General features: G+C 34.8%; 1 protein-coding gene across 2 annotated transcripts in view; it reads left to right on the top strand.

The window, feature by feature from the left end:
• The window catches only part of ERBB4 (erb-b2 receptor tyrosine kinase 4), a 1,139,160-nt gene that overhangs the window by 444,109 nt on the left and 668,874 nt on the right, over positions 1–26,177 (top strand). For both annotated transcript variants that reach the window (XM_059928620.1, XM_059928621.1), the window contains exon 2: positions 7,541–7,692. In XM_059928620.1, coding sequence (XP_059784603.1) covers positions 7,541–7,692 — 152 coding nt within the window. The remainder of the gene's footprint in view (positions 1–7,540; positions 7,693–26,177) is intronic.

Here is a 26,177-nt window from a genome sequence, read left to right as displayed (position 1 = left end):
GCAGCGTTCCCTGTGCTCTACAGTACAGGTCCTTGTTGTTTATCTGTTTTAAATATAGTGGTGTGTGCATGTCAATCCCAAACTCCCAATCTATCCCTCGTCCCCCACGCTTCCCTCCGATAACTATGTTTGTTCTCTAAGTCTGAGTCTGTTTCTGTTTTGTAAGTAAATTCATTTGCATCACTTTTTTTCTTAGATTCCACATATAAGTGATGTCATATGATATTTGTCTTTCTCTGTCTGACTTCATTTAGTATGATAATCTCCTGGTCCATCCATGTTGCTGCAAATGGCATTATTTCATTTTTAATGGCTGAGTAATATTCCATTGTATATATGTACCACATCTTCTTTATCCAATCATTCTGTCAATGGACATTTAGGTTGCTTCCATGTCTTGACTATTGAAAACAGCACTGCAATGGACATTGGGGTGCCTGTATCCTATCAGACCATGTTTTTCTCTGGCTATATGCCCAGGACTGGGATTACTAGTTCATATGTTAGCTCTGTTTTTAGTTTCTTAAGGAACCTCCATACTGTTCTCCATAGTGGCTGTACCAATTTACATTCTCAACAATGTAGAGTAGGTTTTAAATAAGTATTTTAGAAATGAATTCAATCACAGAATTTTCGAGCTGGAAGGAAACATAAAGAAAAGAGAAAATTGGACCCAATGAGAAGAAAATAATTGTCCCAATTTACACAGCTAGAAAATGTTGGAGCAATGGCATCCTGACCTTCACTGCCCTTGCCCAGTGCTCATTCCACATAACTCCAAGTAACGAAGTGACTTGCTCAAGTTCATTCAGCTCTTAAAAAAGAAGGACCAGCATTTGATACTGGCTTAATTATTTCTCCAAGATCCATTTTATTTATTCAACAGGTATTGACTGAGAGTCTGCTACGTGTCTTCTCTTTAGGTGTTGAGCAGAGAAGGGCCTCTGACGACGGAGCTTGCATTCTAATGTAGAGACATATAATAAACAAGTAAACAAGCAAGTGTATAATATAATTTCAGATAGCAGTAAAACAAAAATAAAGGAGGCAAAGAAGACAGAGCATGATGAATGGGAACCTGGTATCTATTTTAGATAAGATAGTCAGAGAAGGCTTTTCTGAAAGAGTGACATTTGAGCAAAGATCTGAATATACGTTCTACAGGCTATGGGAAGAAGTTTGGATTTTATAATAAATGTGATTAGAAGCCAAGGTTTGTTTTCAGTGATGGAGTGATGTGAATGATTCATGTTTTTAGAAAGATCACTCTGGCCTCTGTGCAAAGAATTAACAGGAGCAAGTAGGGAAAGTAAGAAGTTAGTTAAGAGGCTGCTTTCAAAGTCCAGGGTAGATATAGCCTTGGTGGCTTGGATTAAATGGCTATAGTAGAGGAAGTAACAAATTTGGCCCCATTTCAGTATATATGTTGAACATAGAGCTGCAAAACTTCTTTGTGTAACTATAATAGCACTCAATAGTCACTGAAAATGTATGCTACTTCTGATATTCTCTTTAATTATTTTATATTTTTTGATGATTTTTAAATGCCCAACAATGTACATTAAACTAAAGCATATTTATTATGGTAACATTTCTGAAAGAGAAAGTACTTAGTGTTAAATCAGATTAAAAAAATTAGAGAACTTTTATCACGTTACCAAATATTTTTTATGCAGACAGTCCCTGAATGGCGCATACACAATATATACATAACTTACATATACTGCTTGCTGCTTTCCTTACTATGTGCCATGTACAACTTCATGAGCCCTTACAAAAGACCTTGGGCATTTTAATCAATATACATTTTTTCATGATACTAGGTCAACAGTAGATGCTAAATAATTATTCATTTCTTAATATCTCACATAGGCATTTGATTTGAAAGTCAGGCAATATTTTGATTTAATTTTTTTCCCCTCTTTTCATCTTAAGTAAGCAAATGGAGTACTGGTTTCCACAGCTGTAAGCGTGGAGGCAATAATTGATTTTTAGTATTAATATGGATATTGCTAATGTTTCTTCTTTGTGCTTCTAATATATTTGCCCCATGAATAAATGAATAATTTTGTTAACCAACCTTTTTATATTGCTACAAACTCCTAATTATAGTCTTAATTTTTTACTGAATGAGGATCATGTAGTTCACTCACTGTTGGATATAAATCTTAAGACTAAAAAGCCCATGTTTGCAACTATAGCTGCATTTGTGATGGAATCAATACCAAATAGAATAATTGGTGATTTTATTAAGGCCTCACATATAGCTTTACTCCTGGAGTTACAGTTGAAATGAAAACTCTAGGGAGTACATGTAAATTCGGGATTTCTGAAGCTTGATTATTGTAAGTTTATAGTTTAAGGACTTTATAATAGTGTTGGCAAAGGGGGCTGAATTTTGTTAAACTTGTTTTGGCTGGTGAAAAAGATTTTTCAATTCTGTCTGATAAACAGCTTTGTGAAATCAATGAAACTTGATGGTTTAAGCATTGTCTTGTATACATTGCCTGATTGTAAAATCGATTGACAAATGGAAGTTGCGAGGCATTCAGTGAAGGCTTCATGAAGAGAAATACAAATGATTTTTATGCATCTATCCAAACCAGTTCTTTTAAAATCAAGCCCATCTTTCAAGATGAAAGTTATGAGGAATATTATACTCGTTATAGATAGCTTGACTCAAACATAAATATAAAGGAAAGTCTCACTGAGACAAAAATATTTCCTAACTGGAACCATGTATAGTAAAAACTCCAAAAATCAGAATGTTTGGAGAATAGAGTATTCTGATTATTTAGAATTTGTTTACTGTATGATTTTTTGTTGTTACTTAAAGATATTTTTAAATATACTTATTCCAATTTTCTGTTTTCATATGGTATATAAAAATACAGCTGATCATTTATTGAACGTGGGAACATTTCTGAATTGAGGGTTATTTTCTGAATACAAGTTATAATTGTTTTTATGGCAATTAACATTATTAAATAACTCATTTGGTTATTACTACCCTTTGAGGGCAGTATTGTTACCCCATTTGAAAGATGAAGTAGCTAAGGGTTAGAGAGGGAGAGTCATCTGTCCCTGGGTACACGGTTAACCAAAAGATGGAGACCAGATTAGAATCCGGGTCAGTCCTAATTCTTAACAACTCAGCTAAGTTCCTGCGTGCGCAGAACCAGTGGGAAATGCAGATACTTGCTCAAAGGTTCTGCAATGTGGAACCTCCCGGACAGGCGTCCTCTTACCCCTGTCTGGGATCTCAGAGGTCCCCATTCTTTGCCAGTTCCTGCAAACACTCAGTGTCTTCCAGAGGCGTGGCTAATCAGTTAACTCAGTCATACCCATTCACTTTATGGGGCACCTACTATATACCAGACTTTAGAGAGAAAGGCATGGTCTCTGCCCTCAAGGAGCTGCAGGCCACCTCACCACGTGACTGGAAACCACGCCCCCTCCTTGGCTACTAGCAAATGAGCACAGATGGGCCACTTACCCACTTACCGAGAGAGCACTGCTGAGTCCCATCAGTTGAGAAATTGCAGAATTCAGTGAGAAGTCCTCTGTGAAATGGGCAGTCACCTATTGGTAAAAGTTAAATTATTCACTTTGTTCAAATTTCCTTTAAGCTTTCCACAGAAAAATTGAATTACCCAAAAAATGTGAAACTAAATGCATGCAATAAAAGATATTTATAAATGTAAAAAAAAAAAAAAAACTTTCTTGCAAAGCACTATGCTATACAGCTCAGCAGATACAAAATGATGATTAATATATTGCATCTGTCCTCAAAGAGTTTATAGCCTTTGTAGGTCTCTTATATAACAGATTATTGTAATAATAATTAATAATAACAATTTAATATTATATATTTTCATATATGCAGAATGAGAAGCATGAAAAAATGCATAGGCATTACAGTTATATTGATAGATTTTCTCCCAAAATTTGTTTAAGCTTTTATAGAAAAGGTCAGAATACACTAAATATTTTAGAAATCTTTTCATTTAGATGTTTACATATAGATTTTTATATATTGATATTAAAGTGTGGGTTTTATTTCCGACTGAAAGAAACTTGTACAACATAAATGATACATAAATTGCAAGGTGGCATTATATACATTTTAGAAATGGTGAGCAAGCTTCTTAATCGATGCTTAATTACCCCCATCAGTAGTTGCATTAAAATATAAGCTTGTCCTCCTTGGAATTTAAAATAATTGAAATCTATATTTCATAAACCCATATAATAGTACCTTTTCTCAGCAGACATTTTACAAGTTATAAAGCTGCTGTGAGCAATAAAAATAAAGATTGTGGATCAGGAGTGATTTTTAGAGTCTCTACAGTTTACTGAAACAAAAAAGTGGGACTTTGATCTTGATGGAGAAGGATCATATACCGGAATCAAATGCTTCTTGTTCTCCTGCTTATGTTGAGTATTACTGTACTTATCAGTAGAAGTTTATTTTTTTCATAATATTTGTTAGTTTTAGTAATAAGGGAAACTTCCACAGAACCAGTAAAATTTTCAGATGATCAAGAATGATTTGGTAGTTTTATTACGATTGGAATAAATTCAGTTAAACAACAAGACAGAATAGTTAAAATTACTTAAGGTCAGAAGCATATAACTTAATTTGAATTTAATCCTTCCTACGTATATTTTAATAGCCAGGACCAAAATTCACTATTATCTTGATGTTAATGATAATAAACATGATTAATAAACATGTAAACAGGTTTGTTTGAAAATCCTGGTTCCTTTAGCTCATTTCTCAGCCGGTCTCTAGAGTGTGTCTCATTGTTATGCTCCAAGATGGCGGTTCAAGTTTTAACCATCACATCTCCATTCCAGGCGGCAGATTGGAGGAAGGTGTGGGGAAAAAAGGAGTCAAAGTTAGGCTCCAATCATGCTTTAAATAAAGTTCTGGGAAAGTGTCATACAACATGTTAGAACTTAGTCCCTTGCAAAGTTTACCTCCAACAGGAGCAGAGAAATGTAATCTTTATTTGGGGTGGCCACAAGCCCAGCTAAAATTGTGCAGTCTGTTACTGTGAAGGAAGAAGAGAATGGATATTGAGGATTCTAGAAGTCTTTGTATCCATCCTTATCACTACAAAAAGTACATTCTCAAGGGCAACAAATGAGTTCCAGCATGGTGTATGAGGACTCTGACATTCAGAAGGGAGAATGGGGAGAGTAACTTCAAGGTGATAAACTAATCGAACCCTGGAGTATGGAAGTGATTTTTAATGTTTCTTTAAATGTGAGATTTCAGGTAGAAATAGTCTGAAGATTGTATATCCTAGGGCATCTTTAACAAAGTACCACAGTCTAGGTGGCTTAAAACAATAATAATTTATTCTTTCACAGTTCTGGAGGCTAAAAGTCTAGTATCAAGGTGTCAGTAAGGTCAAGCTCCCTCTGAGACTCATGGTAGAATCTTTCCTTGCCTCTTCCTAGCTTCTGGTGTTGGGCATCAATTGCTGGCATCCCTTGGTTTGTAGCTGCATCACTCCCATCTTTACCTCTGTGGTCACATGGCTTTCCCCCTGTGCGTCTTGATGTTCACAGGGTGTTTTCCTCTTAGAGGGACATTGAATATGTTGGGTTAGAGCCTATTCTAGCGTACTCATCCTACCTTAATTTCATAAACCATATTTCCAAACAAGGTCACATTCACAGGTGCCAGGGGTTAGGACTTCAATATATCTCTTAGAGGGACACAATTCCACTTATAAAAGAATATTTCTAGAAAATATACTGTTTGATGTGGTTTAGAAATCCAGACAAGAAGAGTTTGTGTTTTATTTTTGTTTTTATAATGAATTTCCACTATGGTTAGAGGTCTATGTTATTCTTGAAGACTTTTAGATCCAGATTTTTGTTATTTTTGATGTGTCAATAGGCAAAAACAGGCTATATGGTGGCCCTAATTATTTAGAATATACCAATCTAGATTTTTTTTTCCTTTCTGTATTGAAACTTATCCCCTTGAGCACCACATCAAGCCTCATGTATTCTTTGTCATTCCTGTGGAGATGACACACAAATGTATATTTGACATCATTACTAAGCTCTTTTTCTAGTGTCTTCAGTGTTTACTGCATATATCTTGTCTTAAGTTTGGTGTATACCATGTAACGTACTCAAAGATGTTTCATTCACAATTCATTTTTTTAACTTTACACACTTATTACAAGATTCATAATAGAGTTTTTTCAGTCTATTGAAGATTAGAATTGGTGCATTAAATGGTAGAGTTGGTGCATTAAATTGTTCAGGTAGCTATGCAAACCATGAGAAGTAATAACTAAAACTCTGACTTCTGGAAGACAGGAAAGATACATACACACACAACCTAAAAAACACAGATGTGTGTATACTCATGAGCTTATATATAAACATTCAAAATCCACCCCCCAAAGATGGCAGATTGAGAACATTTATTAACAAACAGTCTATTTTACCTCAGAACACTAATGAATACACAATGACCCAGTTGATATTGATAAAAGTTTATAATTCAGTACATATTCTGTTTGTAGTGTATGTTTATAAATGTTTCAATCTAAGTTGTTTAATATTTGTATTTTAAAAGGTAGCATTTTTGAGGGCTTAAAGCATAAGTTTTAATTCTGTAGAAAATAAAATTTACTGACTAAGATCAGATTACTTTGCAATACAAACATATTTTTAAATAAAATTGTTACTTTTATCATCTTTCAATTTTGATTTACTTCCGTAGGTAGAAAATAGAGTAAATTATAAATTTGAAAGAAAATCTTGTTTGAGTGAAATTAAATGTATTTACATGCTTTATATGCCCACAGAAAATGTGATTATTTTAAGTTTATCTCCTTGCTATATGTTTCTGTGGAACCCATGCTTTCTTACTGTCTGTGGTTAGTACATACATTTTATGAATGTAAATGTATGATGTCACTTATATGTGGAATCTAAAGAAGCTGAACTCATAGAAACAAAGAGAAGAATGGTGGTTACCAGGGATTGGGGATGAGGAAATGAGGAGATTTTTGTCAAAAAGTACTAACTTCCAGTTATAAGATGAATAAGTTTAGGGGTCTAATGTGTAACACGGTGATTATAGTTAACAGTACTGTATTATATACTTGAAAGTTGCTGGGAGAGTAAATATTAAATGTTCTCACCACACACACACACACACACACACACACACACACATACACAACAATGGTAATCAGGTGACATGATGGTGATGTTCGCTAATGCTATGGTGGTAATCATTTTGCAATATATAAGTGTATCAAAACCACATGCGTACACCTTAAACTTACGTAATGTTATATGTCAATTATAATTCAGTAAAGCTGGAAAAAATAAAAGTGAAGATATTTATCAGTGTTTGGGTTATGGGTCTTAATAACATTCAAAATATTTTAATTCAGGGAATTGGAGTAGATTGTTGTGGAAGAGAGTTGAGGGAAATATTGTCATGGTGCATGTCATATAAAGTTTACATAACTTCCCATGTTTCTTCTTGTCTTGGCAGTGTGCGCAGGAACAGAGAATAAGTTGAGCTCTCTCTCTGACCTGGAACAGCAGTACCGAGCCTTGCGCAAATACTATGAGAACTGTGAGGTAGTCATGGGCAACCTGGAGATAACCAGCATCGAGCACAACCGGGACCTCTCTTTTCTGCGGGTAAAGCTGTCTCTTTGTCTTCTTTCTTTGTAAATGCACAGTGGTGTCACAATGCATAAAGACAGACCAGCTTCTTGTACCTGATGGTTATGTTCGTCTGCCCTGCCTGGCAGTGTTCATGACGGTAGACATGTAGAAGAGAAGAGATGCCAAGGCACACCCAGGAAAAGAAAAAGAGTACCAATGGCATCATGATTGACACCCTAGTTTAGAACAGTTACTGTTGCCCTAAGATTGATAGAAGATTCTGTCAGGGTGTGGGACATGACTTCTAGCATGTGTGTCTTTTTCTGAATGGCAGGCAAGAAGAAAACTTTAGGCTGTGGGCTAGGAGCATCAGAGGGCCAATCAGATAAGAATTGGTAACTTTAGCTAGTAATCTCCTTCTCTGCCCCGTTCTGTCACTTTGGAAATTTTAAACTATTTCATATTACCATAATGAGAGTAATACTGTTAACTTTAGAAGGAAAATGACATCTGTTTTTGAAAACCAACAAATTATTTAGAGTCGTAGGAAATCACAAGTACTTATATAAGTTGATATATGCATGCACACAAATGCACACGTGCATATATGAAGTTACCCAGAGACGAGTCCTTTTACAGACTTGTTTTTGGGGCTCTCATTTATCCTTATTCTGTTAAACCTGTTATTAGTACTTAATGCCTACAGTTTCTTAAGTTTTGCTTCATCCGGAACAGGTATAGGAAAATCCGAACTTCAAAGAGACTTTGACGAAGTGAGATGAGGATGCAGTGTTTTGTATAACTAATAATTTATTCTTCATACAAGAATTAATAAGATTATTTTAAATAATAGCATCCCTAGAATATATGCAATCTTATTTTCAATCTTATTTACACACTTCTCAGGAGCACTGTCTTATATAAATAAAGACATAAATAATGTTTTGAATATTGATACAGTAAACTATTTAGTAGATAGTAAATTAGAGAACTATGATAATTTTAATCATTCCATACTTAGATAAGAAGTAAAAAACAGTCATTTTGAAATACTTTGAATGTAATAAAAATGTCTAGAAGTGATAACAACCTCAGAAAATGTACCACCTCAAAACTTAAATAACACTATGAGACATGATATCTGCTTTTAAAATGACTGTCATACTAGTATTGATATAGGGAATTTCCGTATCAAGGTGTTTCCATATAGTATTGCTTGGTTGATAGAACTCTAATTCTACAAGTTATGTAGCTTGTATTAACTATGGTGTTTAATTATGACATCTTTGTTTATCAAGAGTAGATAGTAAAAATTTATCTGAAGCCTTGAGTGAGAAGACCTAAAAAGAACTTAGCACTTTTTTTTTTTTTCTATTTTGGACTACCGTTTCAAGAAATGAACACATACAAGCTATCCTAGAACAACCTCTTCATAGCAGTGCATCTGAGTATTAGTTATTAAAATTTGCTTGCAAGATTCTAACCTGTCTTGATTATTTTCAGATAGAATTTATTCTTCAAAATCAAAATAAAAACTTGATGGTATATGAGATGATTTGTAGATTTAGTTAGAAATGCCAAGAAACTCAATGATGTTGTAGAAAAGGAAAAGGAAAAGCTGAATTCTAAAACAGGGGAAATAGGTTAAATGGTCTGTTAGAACAGAATAATATGAGAAAATTTAAAAAGGCAATCTAAGATGTTAGTTTTTCTTCTTATTCTTTCCTTGCTTTGTTTGCTCTAGATTTCACTGGCTTAACAAAAAATAGCATGAGTACTATGACAGTCTTTAAAATAAATAACATAAAATTGTCTTGATTATTACATATTTTATTATTTTATCATTCTTAATCTCTTATAAGGTAACAGAATGATCAAAAATTGACTTTAGTCAATTTTAATCTTAGAAATATGAAAGTAGCATATAAATCTTTGGGCATCATGGTCTATATTGTTGGATATTCTACATTTTTAGGAACTATTCTGAAGTAAAAAAAAAAAATAAGTTAATAGAATGAACAGATTTGGGAAAGAATAAAATAAGGAAGACCAAGATTTATACTTGGAGCAAGAAATAAGTTGTTTCTTTAAAAAAGTAATTATTGGCTCCTAAGAAGCATCTCTAAAAATTCATATAAACTTTGTACTAACTCATGCACATATCTCAATTTTAATGTTTGTTTAATGATAACTATAATAGATTTTCTTTTTGTTTTTGACTTACTAATAACATCTTATACTTTGTTCCTTTGGAAAATAATCATTTCTAATAGTGACATATATTCATTTACTCAGCAAATGGTCTTAGCCCAAGGATACAATAGCAAGTAATCTATTGTTCTTGGTTTCAACAATCTTGCGGTCTTGTAGAGGGTTACAGATGTGTAATAAATAATTACTGTATGTATGAGTGTGTGTGCATATATACATATATATTCACATACAAAATTTTTTAGTTGCCAAGACTGAAATAGGAAGCCAGGGTGCTGGGCAAAGAAAGGAATGGGTAATTCTGAAGGATTCAGGAAAGATTTCATCAGAAACATGCTTAGATTGAGTCATGAGAAAATGAATAGAAGCTCACAAAGTGGGTGGGTGGAAGGGCATTCCAATGGGAGTAATATAAGTTAAGGCTTAGAAAGAAGGCCCTAAGTCAGAGTTAATAAATGTGTACCTAGTGTTATTGCTTTAGATACTGGACACATGCGTTCAAATGAATAAAACAGGGTTCTTCCTCTCATGGAACTTATAGTATAGTGTGGATGAAGATAAATTGGGGGATGGAATAAAATATTAAATTTGAGAGATAGAGACCCTTATACTATAGATAAATATCTAGGAAACATCAGCACCCAAATGATAAATTAGTATTTGGGGATAAGATGAAATAGTCAAGGGAGATTGACAAGTGTTAGTCCAAGAAGTGGTCCTAGGACAGAACTCTCTGGATTCCCATTCTCTGTTTTTTGGTGAGTCCCTGAAATTTAGGACTATTAGCTGAAATCTTCATTCTACTGCACTGGATGAGCCATTATTTGTAACTATACCTTAGAATATGCTAAAAGCTCTCCATTTAATATAAAATTTAATTCCTTCTGATAACTACATTATGGTTCATTTGTGTTTTTAGTAGCTTCCTTCCAAAGTACATAATCTGTTCGATATTGACACATTGCAATAAATAGAGCCTGTATAAAGGAAATCTAGTTATGTTACATTATGCTATCATTTATGATAAATTTTGAATTGTATGAGTGAATAGTAAACTTTCATTAACTTATCCTATGGATTACATAGCCCTCACATATATTTATAGAACTGTAATTCATTGAGCCGCTTTTTACAGGGATGTGCAATTTCCCTTCCTCTGAGAATGACCCATAACTATAAGGTGTTTAGAAAGACATCATAGATAGGGATTTTAAATTTCGTTTTGGAATTTATTTCTGTCTTTAAGAAATTAAGAAAGTATTTTTGTTTTAAAAAATTTTCCATCCTTATTTTCGTCTCTATTAGCAAGATCATAGTGTTTTTTTGTTGTTCGTTTTGTAAGAAACCACTCTAGTTTCTGTGATTCACGAGAGCAGGTTAACCATATACTCTGTTTACCTCTTTTACTATCTGAATAGTCAGTGTCTAGAACGGTGCCTAAAATATAGTAGGTTTTCATTAAGTCTTTGTTTAATGGACAAATGTGTTATTCTTAATATTTAATAATAATTATAAATCGCTATTTTATATGTGGTGTGTTCTCTAGATAAATATGTGGGACCCTCCTCATGTTATTTCAATGTGACAGCTCCACAGGTCAGATGTGTGGGCATAAGACACAGGCTGGGTCAATCAGAATCCATTCCCATGAGGATTTGGAATTTTGACTAAGACCATTCAGTTTCTATATTAGTTAGCTTCTTGAGCACTTGGGTACCAGAACACAGCTGTTTTTTCCTCACTGTTTGAGTGTCAGAGAGAGCTGTGAAAACAGCAGAATGGAGCCAACACACTGGAACTGACATAGAGACCAGAGCAAGAGATCGTTCACCCCGAATTAATAATGAGGGAGCCATTCATTTCCAGGTTCCAGTCTGCTTCTGAAGATTGGTTGCATTCCAGCCATTGGGTCAATAGCATACTCTTGGAACTTGATAGTAGCCTTGAAGTGATTTCCCTCTTTTTCCTTAAACTAGATAGGTTTGTTTTCTTTCACTGATACTAAAATATCTTATCTAGTATATCTCCCAAGATCTCAAGAACACAGCAGAAGTGGGCCTTTGAAATTGGATTGAAGATGTGGTTATATATAATCAAAAAAACAAAACAACCCTGTAATGTTTTGTAGATACTTTCTTAATCTTTGTTAGATATATGTTATTAAAATACTTTGAAATGCATTCTTTCAAGATGGTTTTATTTTATCAAATTTGATGCTTATCTCTGTATACACCTTTTAACCCAGCTTTGTTGTAACCTCAGGTTTTTATATTTCTTTTTGGGAAAAAAAAAATCTAGTTGATAGTACTTAAATTTAGACCCCTGAGACACTGTATAGTTGGCTAGAAAAAGGCCCTAAAACTTACTTACTATGTACTTTATCACCGTCACAAGGTTAAGACTTATAATAGAAAACAGCAAGGCATAAAAATCACAGATTTTGCGCTATTGTCTTACACTTTGTGAACTCTCTAAAACAAGATGAAATATAGCAAGTAATGGGAATGAACCATTAGACCTTTTACCCTCATTAAAATTCTTGAGGGTTTCTCTCCTTTGTCATCCCATTGGTCTTCCTTGCTACTGCTGGCATTCAGTAACTCAGAGCTTCTAACAAGGTGCCTGACCTGCTAGCTTTTGTACTTTAAATTTATTTTCTCTGTTTTATATATTCACTTTAAGCAAATAATTTTTAAGTGCAAAATAAGTGTAAGGCAGTGTGATGTATAATGTAGAGTATATATAAGGAATGTTAATACCTATCTTCAACCATTGTTATAATAGGTAATCACTTTTAATCTGTGGCTTGAATTTAGTTGTTTGCAAATTGTTTTGGAAAAAGTGTATGTTAAGAAGAGATGAAGAGATACATTTATTTAGCTGTTGATCCATTGACCTGGAATACTACAATGCCAGTAATTCATTGGACTTCTGCGTGCTCCAGTCTAGAAACCTTAAATCTTAATGATTAAACATGTCTTTTATTACTGAAAAATAAATAAAATAAATTGATACATTAAGATATCTTTTCAAAGAGCAACATTAATATTCTGTTATTGGTAGCAAAAGACAATGACTTTGAAAGAGTCAGAAAGTATAGTTTTTTAAAGCAAAAAGCTTTTAAAAGTGTCTACTCTCAGGTAATGAATAACACATGTTTGTTGCAATGGGAATGCAACAAATTTTGAAAAAAAAAAAGTCTTCTTTTTTTTTTTTTTAAATTTATGGCTGTGTTGGGTCTTCGTTTCTGTGCGAGGGCTTTCTCTGCTTGCGGCAAGCGGGGGCCACTCTTCATCGCGGTGCGCGAGCCTCTCATTATCGCGGCCTCTCTTGTTGCGGAGCAGAGGCTCCAGACGCGCAGGCTCAGTAACTGTGGCTCACGGGCCCAGTTGCTCCGCGGCATGTGGGATCTTCCCAGACCAGGGCTCGAACCCGTGTCCCCTGCATTGGCAGGCAGATTCTCAACCACTGCGCCACCAGGGAAGCCCAAAAATTCTTCTTTTATTGTATATTTGACAGAGCTATAGGGAGTTTTTTGAGTATATAAGAAACAGTGCCATCTAACACTGCCTATTTTTGAAAAATAAAGCTTGTGTTATTTCTTTATAGAAATCATATAAATAGTTCATTTTTTCTTTACTAAAGAAAAGTCCTATTCTTAAATTCAAATATTATCTTTGTCTTTTAGTTAATAATATTTTATAATGCTATGGACCTATCATCCTCTTTTATTTTATAATATATATATATATATATTTTTTTTTTTTCATGTATGAGGATGTTGCTTTTTCAACCACTCTCCATAGGACATGAAATTTGCATCATTTTCCCCGTGCTGGTAATGGACCTATTATACATTACTTCGTTTTCATACTTACGCATAGTTACTCTTCTAAGGACAAATATTTGCAGAAAGGCAGATAAATCTGCAAATAAGAGACTGCAAGATGCAGACTGGCTCACTGGAACCTAAGACCTTGGCTTCATCAACATGGTTTTGTTACAGTAAATCAAGGATGATGCTTGGCAATAATGAGTTTCAGGTTGCAACAAGCAACCCTGCTTTTGCCTATTTCATAGCTGTTTCCAGTAAGAATGAACAACTAGTCATGCTCAATATGAAATTCTGAAATATTTACATTTCAGCCCACTTCTCACTTCAGCGCCTACCTTTTATTCTCCTCTGGCAGTTCAAAGCAGATGACTAAAATTAAATCCAACAGTGTATGGTGGAGGTTTGTATTTGTTTTGTGTTGTTTCAATATCCTACTTACTCACATTGAACTCTGCCTGCGCTAAACTTTCTGCTGTGTAGTATGATTTAGCAAAACCCTACACTGAAAAATTCATTCTTAAAATAGATAATTTACAAAATACTTTATTTCTTTGGGTTAGAAAATGATTTATTGAATAGTTTACTTAGATAGTAGCTATCGGGAATTCCCTGGTGGTCCAGTGGTTAGGACTCCGTGCTTTCACTGCTGAGGGCACAGATTCTATCAAGGAACTTAAATCTGGCAAGCCGCTCGGCGTGGCTATTAAAAAAAAGAAAAAGTAGGAGCTATCACTGCCTATCCATGTTTGTTTTTAGATCATTACATACCAGATAGAATGACTTGTGTGAGATTGTGTTGGAAAAATTGATTGGAATCAGGATGAGAAAAGTAGTGATATTCTAGAATCATTAAAAATTGGAGAGGAAAACACCATTTAAATTAAACATCTATGGCGTAGTAAAGGTGGGTCCACATGTATTATATTCACATTTACCTAAAATATGAGGGCAACATTTTCTAAATCAGCATATCTATTTCAATTGTACACATATTTTAATTGGATTATATAGAAAGGGAGAACAAGCCTGAATTTAAATTTTCCTGAATAGCTTTGTAAGATAAATAAGTGATATATTTGTAACTCTATTAAATGGTGGACAAATAAGTAAGATTCCTATATCAAGTATTTGTATCCTATAACTATTTTCTCATTTAACAAAATATTGTTTTGTTTTTTTTTTTTTCTGTGTCCCTACTTGGGATAGAGGACAAGAAAAAACTATGAAGCACAACATTCAGAATACTTAGAACTAACTATCATGAGGTTCAAAGAAATTGCACCTTCAAGAAATACATGTCAGCTAAACAGGCAGTGAAATAAGATACTGTGTTATAACTTTTAAATTTCTCTTTCTGTTTGAATTTTGTGTAAAACTACATTTGTGGTAAAATACAACATATTTGCTGTCTTTAGTTGATGAAATCTTAGCTGGGTGAGATAGAGAATACTAAAAATGAAGTTGAGAGAATAGTATTTTAACATGTTTGTTGGGCCAAAGCAGACATTCTGGGTTAAATGAAATTTTCAAATCTTTGATAGTTTCTGAAAGCTATTTCTAGGACTGTTAAACATACTACATATGCAATTTTATACGTATATATTTACAGCTGGCTGTTAAATTGAAACTTGATTTTGTACTAAATCTAATCATAGAACTTGTATTGCAATTGAAAAAGCTGTGCAATTTACACTTGGCCTGGAAAAATATATCTTTTTTCTCAGAGGTTAAATACTATTTAATCTGAAAATATACACTGATTCAAAATCCTGATGCTTTTCAGCAGTTCTACATGAAAAATCAAAAGATGAAATGTGTCTATATTCTCGCTTTGGCAGTTATATAAGCATATTTTTGAAACGTTTTTTTCTTAATCATTTAAGTGAAATATTAAATAGTATATATATTTGACAGTTTTCTCTATATCTTAAAAATATTAAAAACAAAATAAATTCCATAGTATCTATAAAAAAATGTACATTTAGTAGAAACTGAATATTTGAAGGAGTACAGGAAAAATAGAAATAAGAAATAGAACAGTATAATTTATAAGTCTATTACATATACAAATATATGCATATATATTATAAATATAAATTAGTGACAATTCATACATATACATATATAAATATTAATGAGCCATTATTTTCTAGGATTGAGTCAAATTAGTGTAAAATACTAACCCTATATAATGTTTCTAAGAGAATATTATTAAAAATGAAACTGCTTAATAAAAGATTTTTTTTTAGAAGTTCCTACAATGTAATGCATTTTCCAGGAAAAAAAAATACTCTTGCAAATATACTTAAATTAAAAATGAATTTATTAAGATGCTGAGCAGATGCAGAGGTTTTTTTAAATTCTTTTGGGGGTTGTGGTATTTAAATTTGGCTTAAATGGTGAGTATAATTAATTTACAGGCTTGTCTCAACCTTAATTAGAGAAAAATGCAAATAACAAACCCATCTCACTCTATGATTCTTAGATACTCTTTGCTCAGGGGAATTGGGTGTATAAAGGTTATTTCTTCACCTTTTTTATTTATAAGTAGCAAAAACCTTGGTTCAAAGAGAGAGAACAAATGATATTTATGTGAGTTTTTAAAACTAACTAGGAGCGTTTTGGCAGTGGGCTACCTTTTAATTCTAATTTCCAAACACTGGAATATAATCAAATAAAACCTTTTTTAAAAAAATTCATAATTATGTACATTTTCATTAGCTTTATTTTTCTCTGATTCTTATAATGGAACACTTTGTTTTCTTTCAAAAAAGGACAGGCTTAAACTTGAACAATTTTGCACAAGACCAAATCAATTTTAAAGGTCCCTCTTCAGTCACATAGAGCATAATTTAAAGTTCAAAAGTGTGAAAATAAAATGTGAAAGCTCTTCCATTTAGAAACACTGTAATTATTTCTTCTGATCCTTAATTTGAACCCATATAACTATAAAATACTATATTAAAATATATATTGAAAGTAATAAAAAATTGAAGTATTTGTTTTAGTAAATATAAGGCTCTTCAAAATCACTACTATTAAATATCTACATGGAAATCAAAATATGTAATTGAGCGTTGAAGTGAATCCTCTTAAACCATTTGGTGCCACATTTGTTTCCAAAAATAAAAGTGCCAACTGGGGTGCCTAGCACCTGTAGCCCCTTAGTAAGAGGTAGCTTTTTCTAAACCTATTGGGTTTCTTCCTTCCTTTGACTCCCTAGGCAGCAACTATTGGGCTGTGCTCTGAAGATTTGACAATACATTTTTACAAAGCTTTTTTAGAGGTTCAGCTTTTGGGTGGTAGTGATTTTGTATTTTCAGAAAGGTGAAATTACAAGTCAAACACTTCGTTGTTTTTAAGAGGAAATCAATAGCTAAAAATGTACAAAGGCTGTACATGATGAGTGAGAGTTGTTTCAACAATCTAAAAGATGGTGGGTATCACATGGAAGCACTGGGAAGCATTCATAAAAGAAATTAATGAGGCGTCAACGAAGCACTGGGGAGAGTTCATGGAAGAAAAACAGTGGAAAATACAAGCAAACATGGACTGTATGCTGGATGATTTTACTTCCTTTCTTAAAACTTTCTATCCTCTGAGGACAATGGTCAAAATTCTTATGTTCCTATATTTTCTGGTCTCTGCCAATAAATCTTGTCTTCTGCTATCACTGATGACATTAAAACTCATGCCCATCTTTCAATCATTGCCAACTTCCTTTTTGTATTCAGATCTAACTCTATTGTCCTTTCTTTCATGCTCAGACTTTCTCCCCACCAGCACACATAGACACATGCCCTTATTCCTATCCAGGCTAAGCTCTGTTCAGTTTTTAGATCTCTTTTTAAAAATTATTTCTTCAAGGACGCTTTACTAACTCCCATGTCTTACTGAATTTCACCCATTATTACATTCATAGCACCCTGTGCCTTTTTTTTTTTTTTTTTTTAATTTTTATTTATTTATTTATTTTTTAAATTTATGGCTGTGTTGGGTCTTCGTTTCTGTGCGAGGGCTTTCACTAGTTGCGGCAAGGGGGGGCCACTCTTCATCGCTGTGCGCGGGCCTCTCACTATCGCGGCCTCTCTTGCTGTGGAGCACAGGCTTCAGACACGCAGGCTCAGTAATTGTGGCTCACGGGCCCAGCCGCTCCGCGGCATGTGGGATCCTCCCAGACCAGGGCTCGAACCCGTGTTCCCTGCATTAGCAGGCAGACTCCCAACCACTGCGCCACCAGGGAAGCCCCACCCTGTGCTTTTTGTAGCACTTTCATTATGGCAATTATTTAAGTATTTGTTTAATTTCCATCTATTCTCCTATATAATAAATACATTGAGGGCAAGGGCCATGTCTAGTTCACTGCAGAATTCTAAACATTACCCTGTGTCTGTCATAGAGCAGCTACTTATTAAATATTTGTGGAACCTAAGTAAATTGAATAACAGTAAGAGTGAATTCTTTTATTCTTGATAACTTCTTTAGTCAGGAAAATAAATCATTGAGTAGAATTTTTTTTTTTTCTGTTTTACATTTTTTACTTTTCTAATTGAAGTCCCTCTCCCTAGTGTCTTATAGAATCTCTGGTGTCTTTCATGTTATGTTCCAGGAAATGATTTGTCTAATAATAAATAATGTGCTACATAAAGTACAAACATGAGAAACTTAACTTACATATGTACACTCATATATAAAAACCTAATGGATGGGTAAGTAGTCCAATTCGCTGCCTCTGCTGTGCGAAGAACAAAGCCATAACCTTCACAGCTTTAAGTGTCTTCTTTTCTGGCCTGCCTTGAGTACCTGAGACCCCCTTCATTAACATGATCCCCTATATGCAGTTACTCTTTATAAACTAAAGTCTCTATGCTTTTGTATGCAATTTTCTTCCTCTCTGGAATGCCTTTCCACACTTTTCCTTTGGGAAAATCACACATCTTCTAAGAACTTGTTCTAAATATAAGTTATCTGTACTCCCTCAACCTTAACATGTTCCCCAAATTCAATCTGAATCCCCATCCCACCCCCACCACCAATTCAAGCAAAATTAGTGTTTTCCATTGTTTCCCCGTAGTACTTAGTGCATATCTGTGCTATAGCACATATCACTTTGTGTAGGAACGTGTTGGACAGTGAGGTATACTTTGCATTTTCATCAATTTATATAGATACTGTGTAGTGTAAATGTTCAAACAACTTTTGTCATTCAGCAGAAAAGCTGGGTTAAGTGGTTTTCTCCCAGTAAATTTTGTTATACTGAAACTCTGTTCTTCGTAATAAGAAACACGGTATTTATAGGTATCATTAGAGTTACCTTTTAGGTTGGCATGGACTAATACCTGATACATACCATTTCTTGAGATAAGTACGAGACATTGTGCTGGTTTTATGCCTAATTACATCTTCCCCTCCTTATTGCAACCCTATGTCTAGGTGTTATTATTCTCCTTTTATAGGTGATGAAATGTAGTGACTTTTTCAGGACTGCACAGCTAAGCCAGCATTTTGACCCAGTTCTTTCACCTCAGAGTTCAGACACTTGGACCTTGCTTTGCTACTGCCCACTATTTACCAAAGCTGTTACTTAGAGAGAACAGGTTTTTAGAAAACTTGAAACAAGGGAAATGTATTTTTATAGGAAAAAAATGTTTTGTTTTACATTTCAGAACTAGATTGATTGTGGCAGAAGATGGGCCTTGGGAGAGCCACTGTGGTTGGGGACCCTGAACAGACCCAGGCTTACTCGGTGCAGGCAGCTGATGGAATGAGGAAAGCCCTACAAAAATCTTTTGAGACAAATTTATCTACTTCACTATTTAGATTTTATAATAAAAAAATAAGTATTCACTCAGTCAGCACATCTTTATTGACTGCCAATTCTTATTAAGTTGTTGTACTGCGTTTTACAAAGAAGTATAGAACTATAAGTTAACAGTTCCTAGCCCAAACCTTATAAATGCTGAAAAAGTAGTACAGGTAGTAAATGTCACAGACATTCCCAGAATGGACTCTAGTCCCCATAAGATCAAGGACTACATTTTGTCCTTCTTTATGTTCCCGGCACCTAGCACCCTGCCTGGCACACACACAAAAATGCATAAGATAAATAATGGCTGATTGAATATTATGTATTTAGATGTGTTTGGGGCAGGTGTCCCAAAAAGATTCATAGAATTGGTTTCCTGTTCCACATATAAGGAGCTTGGACGTCACCACTCTGTCCTAACAACAAATAAAAAGGCTGAAGAGACTGAAAAATCAACAACTCTTCAGGGGCACCCAGTCATAGGGGAGCCTCCATAATACTGTGGGATTTACCTCCAGAAGTTCAATGAATTTCCACAGTAAATGTGGGAGAAAAATCCCCTTAGGCTTCTGGCAGAGAGAGGGGAAAAGGAACTATTTTGAAATGCATGTCATCCTTCTTAAAAGGCCTGCCCTCAGGGGAAATTAGTTAACTAGAGCCTAACCTGCTAGGTATTATCAGAGCCTTACTGACCCGGGGAAGGGAAATACCCAACTCCACCCGCTCTAGCCATCCTGTCCCACCAAAAGGGGGAGATAAAAAACTGAGAAACACTTGTGGAATTCACAGTTCAGAGGCATAGGCTCACTAAAAGACTGAGATCTAATCATAGGACTATAGAACACTTGCTGTCTCCTCACCACATTACTAAAGGCCTACTTACACCACCTCCTTTTATATATCTAACACACCATGTCTGACTATCAAGAAAAAATTCCAAGGCATACCAAAAGGCAAAAAACACATTTTGAAGACGCAGAACAAGCATCAGAACCAGACATGGCAAGTATTATCAGACCAGGAGTTTAAAAGAACTGTGATTAATGTGCTGTGTGCTCTAGTAGATAAAGTAGACAGAATGCAAGAACCGATGGTCACAGTAAGCAGAGAGATGGAAATATTAAGGAAGAACCAGGGACTTCCCTGGTGGTCCAGTGGATAAGACCCTGCGTTCCCAATGCAGGGGGCCTGGGTTTGATCCCTGGTCAGGGAACTAGATCCCACGTGCATGCTGCAACTAAGAGTTTGCATACCACAACTAAGAGTCAGCATGCCACAACTGAGTCCGCATGCTGCAACTAAAGATCCCATGGGTTGCAACTCAGACCTGGCACAGCCAAAATAAATAAATAAATAAATAAATAAAAATCAATATTAAAAAAAATGAAAGAAGCAAAAAGAGATGCTAGAGATCAACAAACAAACAAACAAACAAACAAAAACAATGTGACTGAACTGAAGATTGCCTTTGATGGGCTTATTAGTAGACTGGACATGGCTGAGGAAACAATCTCTGAGTTAGAGGATACATCAGCAGAATCCTCAAAGACTGAAAAGCAAGGAGAACAAAGACTGAAAAAACAGAACAAACTATCCAAGGACTGTGAGACGGCTATATGATTCCAACTGCATGACATTTTGGAAAAGGCAAAACTGTGGAGATAATAAATAAATCAGTGGTTGCTGGTGCAACCAGGAGAGGTAGGGAAAGATAAATAGGCAGATCACAGGGGATTTTGAGGACAGTGAAAACACTCTGTATGATACTATAATGATGAGTATTGTACTTTTGTATACTTTTATATACTTTTGTAATTATGTCATTATATCTTTGTCCAAACACATGGAAGATGAAACACCAACAGTCAACCCTAAGGTAAATTATGGACTTTGGAAGATTATGTGGGATGATGTAGTTCATCCTTGGTTTAAAAAAAAGAAAAAAAAGCATTCTGTGAGTAATATTGATAGTGGAGGAAGTTATACATGTGTGGAGGCAAAGGATATATAAGAAATCTCTGTCTCCCACTCATTTTTGTTGTAAAGCTAAACTTCAGACAGAAAATAGTACATAGAGTCTTTTAAAAAATTCATAGAGGAAATAAAACTTGTTAGTTGTGAAACAATAATAAGAGTTATAAAAGAATAGAGAAAATGGAGAAGGAATTCTAGATGTACTTTCACTTGGAAAATTTCCTCCGTTTTTTTATTCAGTATACAAATGTGGAGGCTAAAAAAGACAAAAAGAAGAATTATTTTGTGCATAGGGGAAAGAATTGAGATGCAACAGAAATGTGGAGGTGGTAGGATGTTAAGGTAGGAAAGGGAGACCAGGACCAAATTGTGGTGAGCCTTTAAGACAAGACCAGTTATTAACGTGAAAGTATTATTTGGGGAACTCAATCTTGTGGCAGTATGGAGTTATTTCGATATCTGAAGTTTTGATTATTAGGTTGATGAGAGCCTGGAACCAGTTGGTTGCTGTGTCAGTTGAAAGCATGAGATACATTCAATAATCATTGTAAAGATAGATTTAATAGGACTTAATGACTAACTGAATATAGAGGTTGTGGGTGAGAAGCATACAAAAAGACTCTGAGATCTCAAATTTAGGTACTTAGGCAAATGTATTATCCTGGATGTAACAGGGACAAAGGAAGGAGAGCCAGTTGTTGCCAAAGATATCTGGTGGCAGCTTTCTTGAATTTCTATCAGTTTTTCAGGAAGACTTTCTCAATGGAAATGTGATTTGCATCCCAACTAAGGTACACTGTCAGGACTCAGTCAAATGTCGGCTAGGAGGATAGCCAGAGAATGGAAGTGTTAGCAAAGCATTTATCAAGAAAACTTTCACTTGCAAAGACTAGGTGACTGCTGCATTTATTTCAAACTCTGCAATTAGGTTCAGCAAATAAGAAGTTAAGGTCACCAAATGATTAGTTGTACTTAAGCCTTTGGGGACAATAACCTAGTTGTTAAACGCTTGGCTTAACCTTGTGTTTGTTGAATGTAATTATAACACATTTAGAATCAAGATGGGAAGCTGCATTTTTATTTCAGGAACTAATTTGAAAGCATTCCTGGTGACAAAATTCACAGGTAACTCTGCTCTGGAAAAGTCCCATTTTGATTATCCTTCTTATCAGTTTAAGGACAATCAGATGTCAATGGTGTGACTTAGTTGGGCATTTTGTCCTCAGTTCTTATTATGTTTCAGTGAGACAGTTGCAACAGCATCTGCTTTATTATTCCCCACGAAGCAGGATGTAGGGAAGGTGTGAGCACTCGTGGGGTCAGCCATCAAATGTCCTTCCTAAGGAAGCAGAGGGAACAAGTTAACTAACGTGTGATGCAAATAGAGAGGAATATGGTAAAAGGAAAGAAATTGTGTTCTTTACAAAGGGATAGACCATATTAAAAAGCTTAGAAGAAAAGAGGAGTAAGCAAGAAATAAAAGTCTGGGGTCAGGGTGGATTTTGGTGAGCTGAGAGGAAGCCAGAAGTACAAGAATATACTAATAAGTAAAGCATGTGTTAAATGGACTCCACTGTGCTTTCCAAATTGCTTAGATTTTTAATCTTTTGAGTGGGAGAGCTTCACCTTAAAAAACATTGACTCCTCTATCCAAGATTTATAAGGCACCTTTTGCCTTGGTATCTTCGTGTTTATGCACAATGTGTCTTTTTAGTTGAGTGATTCTCACTGCCCCTGTGAAGTGGCAGGACACTTCGGTTTTACTGATGAGGGCACTGAGCCGCAGGAAAGTTAACTGACTTGCTCAGGTCATGCATCAGCAGCTGACAGACCTTAAACTCAGAGCATTCTGAACAGAATCACTTAAGAACTCATAACAAAGTTTACCTTTATAGCTAATTAAGCCCCATTAATGTCTTCTACATTTTCATTATAGAACTCATACTGTATCTGTGGCTAACTGAAAAGGAAACTTCGAAACGAATTGTCACAATATGTTCTCCAACAAAAATAGATCTAGTCTTTATGATATTTAATTGTTTAACCATGTCATGTGTATTAGTGCCCTCCCTCAGTATACATGTGAAAGAAAAAAAAAAAAAAAGTACGTATCCTGCTAGCATAAATACTGCTAAAACGATAGTCTAATTCATTGGTCAGTAAGCTGCTCAGCACAGATTCAACCACTTTTTTTTAACTGCATTTGGACTATTATGTTCAGATAAAGACCCTAAGTTTAAGGATATAATTGACTGGCTTAGATTGTGTCTATAATAGGCATTTGGGACAGTATGTTTCCAGAAAGCCATGCCTCAAAAGTAACAGTTGAAAGAAGTGGGTGTGTTGACCCTGGTGAGGAAAGGACGAAAGGAAAACATGGTAATTGTTTTCAGATATTTGAAGGGCTCTCATAGAAAAGGGAGTGGCTTAGTTTTGAGTTGTTCCAGAAGACAGAATTAGGCAGAAGTTAAAAGGAGACAGATTTTGGCTTAAAATAAAAATTTTGCTAACAATTAGAGCATTCTAACAATATAATGGGGTGCCTTGTTAGATGGGGAAAATAGACAGAACTCTTAATTGAACACCTTGTATTTTCCAGGCACTGGGCCATTGGTACCATAAAGCAGCAAAAAAGAGAAGATGAACTTAAAGAGCCTGGCACATTGTAGGCACCCAGTGACTGTTATTTAATTCTCTTACCCTCCCTGAGTGTTTCTTACTTTATATTCATGATAATACAATGACATTGCCATTACTATCAGCATTTTGCAGAGAAGGACAGAGTCTATCAAAGTCAAACACAGCAAAAAGGAGGATCTAGCCAAGACATGAATCCAGATCTCTGTCTCCAAATCTCACATCCATTCAACTGTAAAACGCTGTCTCTATCATAAAATTCTGCCTTTTCCACGGAGGATACTCAGTCAAGATTGATCAGGAAAGGAGGGACAGGGTTTTGTGCATTGGGTAGGAAGTTGGTAGAAAACATGTAGGCTCTTTTTTTTTTGAATCTTCCATTTTCTTGGAGAGTGATGCTACTTCCCCAGAAGATACTCTGTGCTGTTTATTATACTTTGACTTCTCAAAAGGCAGATAGTAACGTTTCTAACCTTCCAGTGATAGATTTAGCGCAAGGTGTTTGGGCATAGCTGATGCGATTCTAGAATCATAGCTTTATCTGAAATCGCCTTCTATTTTCCTTTATAATTTATTTATTTTTACTTAGGTTCCAACCAACAGGGATTTGAAGAGTGTTATAGTATGGTGTAGAAAATACTAGCATGGCCCCTGAACACACTACTTATCTTTCTTTAAAATTTCATTCCTTTGGTTTTAAATGCTTTTCACTACTCAGAGTCTTTACTAAAATGCTAAGATGCTTGGGTGGTTTGTTTTGGGAGGGTTAAAACTTATTAGCTACCATCTCAACTATAGATTTCATCTTGACTAGAGTTAGTTCACATTTCATGGATCATTCTTGGCTAGCAGTTTTCCTGGTTGAATGATGTCTCAAAAAGCATCTAGATCTACCCCCTGAGCTGCTTTTGGGTACCCTCCATGTAAGTCTCATGTCACTCTTGCTCTTGCTGTGCCTTTATTCTTTCCTGCTTAAAACTTATATATTCATGATTCATTTCTGCCACAGTGCTTATTTCAAACAGTTAATGGACAAACAGAAAACCTAGGTTCTACACTCTATAATGGTGTAATCCAGTGCAAATTATTTAACTCTCTGAGTTTCCTATTTCTCTTTTGTAAAATGAAAATATTAGTTTAAGACAGTATTTTACAGCTTTAGCCAATATTAAAATGTCTTCATAATTTTTGTCCTACCCACCTGAAACTGTACTCTTACTTTCTTTTAATTTTTTATTGAATCATTTTTCTACATAAATAAATGTATTTTAAAATTAAGTTAAATATTACTACTAAAAATGAAACTCCAATATCTTCAACAAAAATGTAAAATAATAAAACATTAATGCAAAGAAAAACATGACTGACAAAGGCTCAGAGCCTGAGGATTTCTTTTTCTCTCCTTTAGGAAAAGACAATAGCCAAGAGTTAGAGATTTGTTAAAGATACAGAGACACCACACTGGGACTTTCTCTTTGATGTAATCAGAAGGAAGAATTTTCACACAATGTGATTCAGTGCTATTTAATGGACTCTGTGTACCTGAAATTATCTTGTTTACCACCCTTTGGGAAACATTGGACTCAAATGCACATGGTTTCTAAGCTTAGAGAGAGCATGATCTGGCAAACTAATTTATAACGAGGCTCCAACAAGGGAGTGAATTTTTTCATATTGGATTTTCCCCATGAACTTTAAGTTTACGGGATTCTACTGAAGGAGATGTTTTGGGGTCAGTGGCATTACCAGAAGTCATCTAAATTGTATTTCTTGGAGAATTTCTAATGGAGTACTCTAGTTCCAAGTTATTTTGAGAAATGTTATCTTTTTGGAACACAAAGGATTTTGGTGTCTGATAAATTCTACTTATTTGACCTTGAACAAATTCCTTAACCTTTTTTATCCTCAGTTTCTTCTTGCAATAAGAATGCCAACAGCCACAGGGGGGACAAATGCAGTGCTAAAATGTAGAGAATCTACCATACTGCCTGGCATATAACAGAATTTCAAAAATATAATTCTTTACCCAACTTTGAAGTCAAAATTTTCTAGTAA

Source organism: Balaenoptera ricei, chromosome 7 (genome assembly GCF_028023285.1).
Source record: "Balaenoptera ricei isolate mBalRic1 chromosome 7, mBalRic1.hap2, whole genome shotgun sequence".
Classification (NCBI taxonomy): domain Eukaryota; kingdom Metazoa; phylum Chordata; class Mammalia; order Artiodactyla; family Balaenopteridae; genus Balaenoptera; species Balaenoptera ricei.
The sequence above is the reverse complement of the archived record's forward strand: the minus strand, read 5'-3'. Positions and strand labels throughout refer to the sequence as shown.